Source organism: Rhinolophus hipposideros (assembly GCF_964194185.1).
Source record: "Rhinolophus hipposideros genome assembly, chromosome: 13".
NCBI classification, from domain to species: domain Eukaryota; kingdom Metazoa; phylum Chordata; class Mammalia; order Chiroptera; family Rhinolophidae; genus Rhinolophus; species Rhinolophus hipposideros.
The window spans coordinates 29,847,024-29,855,791 of NC_138059.1; the positions used below are offsets into that span (position 1 = coordinate 29,847,024).

General features: G+C 41.3%; 1 protein-coding gene across 3 annotated transcripts in view; it reads left to right on the plus strand.

The window, feature by feature from the left end:
* RRM2B (ribonucleotide reductase regulatory TP53 inducible subunit M2B) overlaps positions 1 to 4,147 on the plus strand; it is a 37,042-nt gene extending 32,895 nt beyond the window's left edge. The window contains exons 9-10 of one of the 3 annotated variants that reach the window (XR_013994765.1): positions 472 to 1,899; positions 3,699 to 4,147. Coding sequence is in view for 1 of the 3 variants with exons in the window: in XM_081070612.1 (XP_080926738.1) it covers positions 472 to 624 (153 nt within the window). In the remaining 2 variants the exon portion in view is untranslated. Of the gene's footprint in view, positions 1 to 471 lie in introns of all 3 variants that reach the window. The other 2 variants (XR_013994766.1, XM_081070612.1) reach the window with 2 other exon arrangements.
* Positions 4,148 to 8,768: the final 4,621 nt, after the last annotated feature.

Below are 8,768 nucleotides of genomic sequence, written 5' to 3' on the forward strand. Positions count from 1 at the left end.
ACTAAGAAATATTTAGGTCCACAGTACACTGTGGGTTATTTAATATTTTGCAGTATCGTGTGTATGATTACGTAGCATCATATATACGTAGTGCCATGTGTGTGACTACCTAAAGGTAGTACCTGTGAAAAGTGCCTGTGATATCTATGTTGTATTAAAATTTTCGAGCTGTGAAAACATTTTAGTTTGGTTGGTATTAAATCTTTTATTTCCTGAAATAATTTTTCTCCCCTTTCTACTTCTTAGAATACCAGAGATGCTAGTATCATTTCTTGGGGTTACTAGGTAATCTTAGTCATCTTAAAATTTATCAGCCTTGAGTGCCTCTAGGGCCGTAGGGAATAGAATGCTCCTGTAAGTGACTAGACAGGTGTTGTAAGACCTGAGCTCCATTTTAGTTATCTGTTGATCTTCTTGGGGGATATAATTTGACTTCTTCAGAATGTCTAATAACATTTCTTTTCTTTTCAGATTTTTCAGGCAGAAAATCCCTTTGATTTTATGGAAAACATTTCTTTAGAAGGGAAAACAAATTTCTTTGAGAAACGAGTTTCAGAGTATCAGCGTTTTGCAGTAATGGCAGAAACCACAGATAATGTCTTCACCTTGGATGCAGATTTTTAAAACCCTCCCCATATCTAAACCTACCATTGGTACATAGCAGTCTATTTTTCTCTGCTTTAAAAAAAACAAAAACAAACCAACAACAAACAAACAACTTAAAGTATCTCCTTTACTCAAGAGGAAATCAAAAATCAAATATAAATCAAGTTGGATTTCTATGAATATACTCAAGCTTTTCTTTTTAACAACCAGACTGTGACTGAAGTGCTTTTGTTTTGTTACTAAAATATACGACAACATTATGTAGTGATAAGAGCATGAGGTGAGGGGTCAGATATGCGTTTGAGATTCTGTCCTTACTATTTTGTGTGACCTGTGGCAAGCCAGTTATTCTCTCTCAACCTCAGTGTACTTATCTTTAAAATGAGTAATAGTAGGTCCTAAATTCATAGAGTGGAAATGAGGATTAAGGTACAAAATAAATACTTAGCCAATATTACCACCACCACCACCACCATTACTAATCATCATTATTATTATTAATAGTGTGGATTGCAGTGATATTGTGATAAAGTGCTCCCATTTCTTCAAAGTAGTTGTGTCCTAAGATCTAGTTAGATCTTTGTATTTTTAATGTTTGAGGAATGATATAAAGATTTCCTTAAAAAGATTATAATTCTCATTAATTTGAGAATAACGTTTTTGGATTCCTCAGTATTGTACGAAAGGAGATTTAGTTCTTAGTTGCTTTGGGTAGGATACGTACGGAGTGGCATCCACACAGTTACTACAGTGGTGGGCTTTGTGAGCAAAGTGGTTCTGCTCCTTCAGAAATTCAAAGAGTAGCTATTACCAGACATAGCCCTTAATGTGTCAAACCAGGGTGAATTAGCTATAGTAGCATTTCCCAAGGAGTAGTCTAAGAGCTATTAGCCCCTCTAGATATTTTGTGGGGGGAAAAGGGATTCTGTGCTCAAATGGGTTTGAGAAATGCTGTCTACTCCATTGGTTTTCACAGGGTACAGTCAGTACGTCACAGACTGAGAAATTCTGCAGCATATAAACTTATTTCCCCCAACACATTCCAAACTTACTTAACACAGATCTCTTTTTCATTTAACATCTCACCTAAGTAGTGTTCTTCAGAACATAGTTTGGAAAAGCTGGCCTCGAACCATTTTATGCATGGAAGTAGAGCTTGTGAGCTAAGCCAGGGAGAACCTGGTAGAGTTTATGGAAGCATTTCACCTTTGTGCCAAGCTCAGAAACGTACTACCTGCGATTGGCCTCAGCTGTGTTTCTTTAATACTCCTAAGACGTTTATGCTGTTATGAGGTATAGTTCTTTTAATGGAAGTATGCATGCTGTACGATAGCAGGTGGTAAGGGAGACGGAGGTCTCTCTCTGCAGAAGAGATTGAGGAAAGGCTAGAAGCCAAGGCCTGTTCCCTCTTTATCATTAGGAAGTGTCAAGAGGTAGCCTGAGCCCCAGCAAGCAGTGGGCTGCCCCTCTCACAGCATACTACTTTATAAAATTCTGGAAGCTAAAATTTAAAGATCTTCTCTTTGCATAAATTTTTGCTCCATTTATGCCACAATTATCTAATTAAAACTGGAGTTCTCAAGTGGATGCAAAAGGAGCTGACCATAACCTTATTTGTTAGAATATGAGAAACTTGAGATATTTGGCCTATGATAATACCATTTATTTGTTCAATGCTTCATAGTTTGCCAAGTGTTTTTATATCACCTCATTTGATCTCGTAACAGCCTTATGAGTTTGACAAAGCAGCTAGTTTTGAAATTTTCCTGGTGGAAAAAGTGAGGCTCAGAGAAGTTAAGGATCTGCTCATAGTCACTGTCCCTATAAGGTAATTTTTTTTTCTTATAGGTTATCATATTTCTTATATGTTATCCTTTGTCATCCATCTTGATTTGATTTTGCCTATTGCCCCATTAAAGTAGTACATACTTTAAGGTATCATATATATTCATTAGAGTATCAAAGTATCATAAACATTTTAACTATATTCAGGTAATATGTTTAAAGATATTTGCTGCCATACAAAAACTTAATATTTAAAATTGATGATACCTATAATGACATCAAAATGAAAGAAAAACAGTCCCTATTTTACAGTCCATATTTCCTTTGTTTTGAATCCAAATCTTTCTCATTGGTAATGACACGTGCCTTAATCTGAAGCTTATTTATAGTAGCAATAAACCTAAGTGTATTGCGATGAAGTTTTAATAGCAAAATACTGGATTTTTAATACACTGGTATCTTGTACTTTATGTTGTATACCCTTTCCCAGACCTCCAGGTTGCACATTTATTTATTATGTTTAGTTTTTTGATCCTTAGTTCTTAAGGAATCAAGATGTTGTGGAATCTCTTTTTAATATTATCTTACAAGTAAAGAAAAACATTCAAAGTATGTTTACAATTTTTTTTAATGGCACATGTATTTAAATCATTGCTATAGTAGTTTAAGTTAAGTTTATCTAGGAATATAAAAACTGGTAGTTCTATGGTATATTGCATTTTTTAAAAATGTTTCATTATAGTATGTAGAATCATGTCTTGAAAGGATTTTGGAAGACAGTGCTTTCAGACAGGACTGTTTTGCTGTCCAATTACGTACAATAATAAACAATCATTACAGTATCAGCTTACCCCAGTCATGTCTTTATATATGAACTTTTTACAGTTGTCTCATTTTGAACATCCAAGTTTTTCTGCTTCATTTGCCATTTCGTTTTTCATTTGTTCATGAAAACGTGATTATTGAGAAACATAGCAGCCTTGCATATTTAAAAAATAAATTATTTAATTTTCAGAATCTTGCATTTTACATTTAAATATGCTAACATCACTGCCACAGAATTCCCAGATTGCATTTGTGCAGATTAAGCTGAGGGCTACCTGTCACTAACTGATTTCCAGTGATAAAGGAAGCCGAGCACTAAGCTGCAGAACCAGTTTAGTCCTCTGATGAGGCATTACTTTTTGAAGTAAGTTGAGTGAATTGGTAGCAAACTCAGGAACTGCTCCTCGGCAGAATCTGCATGAGTAGCACAGAAGTGAAATCTGTATATCTTTGTTTTAAATGGTCTCCTCCTTTCTACACAGCTACCGGTTTGAAGGAGAATCTGATATTCCTGAGGCTTTAGGAAGAAAGAATTTAAGCTTTCAAATTTGGGGCTTAATTCTGTTAAAGAAAATGTAGGTGAAAATGGAAGACTGGAGAATGATTTTTTTTTTTTTTTGTACCATAAAAATATAACAATTCAGCTTTTTTCTAAGTTCACAAGAGTCTTAACTTATGCATTTGACTCTGTTTTACAACTGCTTATTTTTCCAAATGGTTATTTTCTTGTCAGTTAGCAAAGTTATCTGTTATCTATTGTGTACATGGAGAGCTTTATTAGGTGTGGTGAACCTCAATAGTTTTTGTTAAAATACATTATATCAGTCAAGCCAAACCTTCATATATATAGAATTTGTTTCTTTCCAAAGAAATAAGTTGTTTTGCTAATTGCTTTGGTTTGGTATGCTGAAATAAAGTGCGTTATATCATAGCTGCGTCATTTGTGTATGTCCTTCTTGAGTCAGAGAATTTCTTTATAAGTGCAAGGGCTACCCTAATCACGACATGGATGTGTTTTCTACCTGTGTGTACAGGTAAATACATATTGGTATTACTTTGTTGATCTATTCCTCCAACACGCAGTGTTTTGACCTAAATGGGATCCCCCAGTTCTCTCACTACTCTCCCAGTCCATGGGCTTTTTTTCATGTCTCTTTGTGTCCAGCTGAGATTCCAGAATCCCTCATATTACTGATAGTAACATTCTTTCTCAATACCCTAAACTGTGTTTCTCATCCTCATTTCTATCATACCTGGAAAAACAAGAAAATTTCCCTATCCCATTATGAACACAACAATCCAGTTTTTCCGTATTTGCATCCCAGCAGCCAAACACTACTAGAGAAGAAGTCATACAAGACAAGTTGGATCTACTATAAATTCATAATAACCTGTTGTCTTAGTCCGTTAGGGCGATTACACAACACTACCATAGACTGGGTGGCTTAAACAAGACATTTGTTTCTCACAGTTCTGTAGACTGGGAAGTCCAAGATAATGGTGCTGACAGATTTGGTGTGCGGTGAGGCTCACTTCCTGGTTCCTAGCCAGCTGTCTACCTGCTGTGTCCTCACCTGGAGGAAGGGGCAACGGAGCTCTCTGAGGTCTTTTTTTATAAGGGCACTAACCCATTCATGAGGGCCCAGCTTTCATGACCCAATCACCTCCCAAAGGCCCCACCTCTAAATCCATCACATTGGGGATTAGGCTTCAACTTGCATTCTGTCGGATATAAACATTCAGTTTGTTTCTATCACCTACCTCAGCACTTTGTCACAGTCTTCGTATAATTTCCTGGTAAATTTGACCTTCATTCTCCACAATTGCTTCACATTCTCCACACTCTGCTCTGACTCTCAGTCCCCAAAGAGGTGCCTTTATCTTTTGCTTTTTCTTTGTGGACTATGGACACACAAGAGATATTTTCAGAGTTACCAGAAAAATTTAACAGTATAGGAGTTGTAAATTTACAGCTTAAGAAGTTGGCAATGTAATGCAAGATACAAATTTCTATGCGTGATTTCTGTTCTGTAGACTCATTACAATCAGAGTGATGAAGGAGGATATCTGTTTTTCCCTCCCTTCTTCTGGGAATAACAACCACTTAATTCTGGGAGCTGCTGCTCCCACTCCCACCATGTGGTTCTTGCAGGGCTGCCAATGCTAGTACAAAGTCTATCTGTGTGGGCAGGGTTTAGGCATGTGATCCAGGCAGGGCCAACGACCCTACCTTGGGATTTTCTAATTGACACTAAAGGAAGAGGATCACTTTTATTCTAGTAACAAAGCTGGAGAAAGAGTCCTGGTTCTAACTCCCCTGAGGCCCAACTGTATCCCGATTCTTTGCAACTTTTCATTATCAAGGTAATAAATGCCGCCTTTGTGCCTAAGATAGATCAATTTAGATTTCTTGATTTGCAGCCCAAAGGACCCTAGTTAAAACAGAAATTGGTGCTTCTTGGAACAAGCAAACAAAAAGTGATTTAAAAGAACCAGGGTGTTCATTTGTGTATCAGTCAAGGAGCTGAGAGCCCAGAGTTTGCACCTTGGATGGACCCTGACAGCCAGGTGTTTAAGTCCTCAGTGAAAGAGAAGTACTGTCTGGAGGACAAGATGAAGAACAGCAAAGGGAGGCGTAACTGAGGTGTGGGTCTCAGAAAAACAGGGTTGTTACAGAAGAATGGTGCCCATGGTCTGCATGGTCATCCTGCAGTGAAAACACAGCTGCCCTTGTTTTACGTAATCTTTCTAGGTGACTTAGGCATCGTGCTTTTGGTACTCCGTGCCAACTCTCACAACCACGTCTGCTTCCTGTTCATTTCTCCTCCGTGTGTCCTGCAGGGAGCTGGTGAAAACCAGTGGAGGCTGCCGTGGCCCCTGCCTGTCCTGGGGCCAGGTGAAGCAGGAGATAAGGAGACAAGAGCCTCCTCCAGTTAGTCTGTGTAATGATCAAGGAGTGTGTTCTTGATAGTCCCTCCTCATTAATGACGGTGTCCAAGTTCTGAGAATAAGGGGCACCTGCCTCCAGTTCCTGCCATCTGTCTGTTGGTTTGGGTCTCTAGGTTTGGAGTCTGAAATCTCAGAGGAGTTGCACTGTGCTTCACAAATTCTCGAAGAGAGAGTCTAACTTGCTGAAGGCAACATCCAGATACCCTCAGCCTTTACGTCCCTTGAGGAAATAGACAAGCAAAAATCTCTTCCAAGGATATCTACTGTGTGTGATACAAGTTCTCACCTACTCATCTCCAGGGACTCGGCCTTGTCAATGGACCACAAGTTTGACACAGAAAGCTCTTTCCCCTTGCAGATTTCCCCCCATTCCTGCCTTCTTTCCTGGCTAGTCCCCGTGCTCTGGGTAGGTCCCTTTCCCTGTGTGCTCATAGTTCTCTACGCTCTGTATCTGGCACACAATGTATTAAAAGTATAACTGAGCTACTTTCAGGTGAGGACCGTTCTTCCCATTTGTGTTGTCCACGTGACAAGTGGTAATTGCTCAATAAGGATTTCCTTAGTGAATGAATGGATGAATGACAGTCATAGTCAAACAGGAAGCTTTGTGTCGTGCAATCAAAATAAGCTGGTAGCCAGAAACTGTCATTTAAGGAGCACATGTGAGCCACATGCTTTATTATGTCACCTCATTTAATGCTCTTAACTATCCTGTGGGGAAGACATTTTTTCTCCCTTCCCTTTGCAGTTATTTATTGAGTGTATCCTAAGTGCCTAGCTGCTGTGCTAGGTGCTGGAGATCAGACCATGAAAACACATGGTGCCTGCTTCATGGGGGCATAGAAGGGTAGGCACATAATAAACAAACAAAGGAAAGAAAAACGATTTCCTCCGTTTCTGAGATGATTTCCAGAGGTTCTGCTTCTTGTCTACTCCCCGCTGAAAGTGGTGCAGATAGAGCCAGAATTCTGCTCCCCTTCTGCTTGACAGCACAGCTCATGCTTTCCCCCAAAGCCCCTGGTTACGCCATTGCTGCAGCTCTGATAGGCAGGGAGTCCCAGGGGCAGGGGGCCCAAACCTGCCTCAAAGGGCTGCATGGCCTGGGGCCGCGGTGGGTCGCGAGAGCTGGCAGCGGCAGGTGTGGCTCAGGCTCCAGGGGAGAAGCCATGGAGGTGAGGGCCAGACACTACAGCATCCCACTGGCAGCTGGCAGGTGGCCCTGTTGCAATCAGTGGATTATTTGGTGGGCAAGGCTGATGGAAGAATTTGGCAAGCTAATTCCATCTAATTCTACGCAAGGGAAAGGTAGCTTCAGCATCTTGCCAGCTGCTACCAATGGACAGCTCAGTGCTGCTGGCTCTCTGTGTCCTGCCTGGAGCTGGCGAAAGCCAGAGGCGGCTGCTGTGGCCCCTGCCTGTCCTGGGGCCAGGGGAAGCAGGAGAGGCTGGGGTGAGGCAGAGGGACACTGTGCCCCGTGCCCTTCTGTTCCCTATAGGCCAGGACCATGGCTGGCTGCTCATGGGCCCCCTGCTCCCCTTCTATGTAAGGCCTTTTGGCTTCCCGTGGGGGGTACCTGCTCCAGAAGATTGGGGAAATGTTTTGCTGGAGGTCTCATTTCCTCATATCCACATGGTGGAGCCCTTGAGCCACTGGTCTGTGGGATCTGAAGAGGTAGATTTTAAAGAAGGAAGATTTTGTTTCCAGATGAGCTTGGGCTGCCTGGCAGGAAGGACGCCTTCAGACACGTAGAAGATATTCATGCCCAGCACTGGCCCGTTTGAAAGGGCAAACTGCCAGCAGGAGCCCTTGGGGGAAGTGCACCCCAGGCCTGCTGTGTAGAGGTGCAAATCTAGGGGACAATGCCACAGGGGAAGCCCTGCATTTTGGTACCGGCAGAAAGAGGAAAAGTCTCTTTCCAGAAACGGATGCTGAGCAGTTATGAAATAATTAACAATACCACACATCCTTCCGGGATATCGAGAGGCCTGGACGACTCAGTCACCTGTGACGTTGGTATTTGCTCATCCATCAGTAGAGAGGAGGAGGTTGGTGGAGAGGGCAGGGTTAGAAATGGCAGAAAGATGGCACTTACCCTTTGGCCCATTCTGATAGGATCTGGGGATGAACATACCGGCTCATGTCTGTTGCTCCAGAATGGGTCACGTGAGTTCCTTTGGCCCTGGATACCTAAAGATCTCATCCATGTCAGTCTGAGGAAGGTGATATTTATGGTCAGGGCAAGATGGGGTATTTTTACAATTCAAGTTTAGGGAGCAGGTTCCTGGGAGCTAGGGGGTCATCACAGGACGCTCCATCCTATGAATCCATCTTAACCCAGTTAACTCACTGGCAATCCAGAGAAAGTACGTCGGAATGTGGGACACAGCTATTGTGTTGTGAAAGAGCTCAGGCTCTAGAGGCAAACTACTTGGGTTCAAATCTTGGTTCTACTATTGACTGGTTGGATGAGTTTGACAAGTTATTATCTGTGACAGAACACAGTGTGGACTTCTTGTGTTGTATAAATATGCAGAACACTTAAAATTGCACCCAGCACATTATAGCACTCAGGAATGAAACCATTATCTCAAAGCTTGTATCCT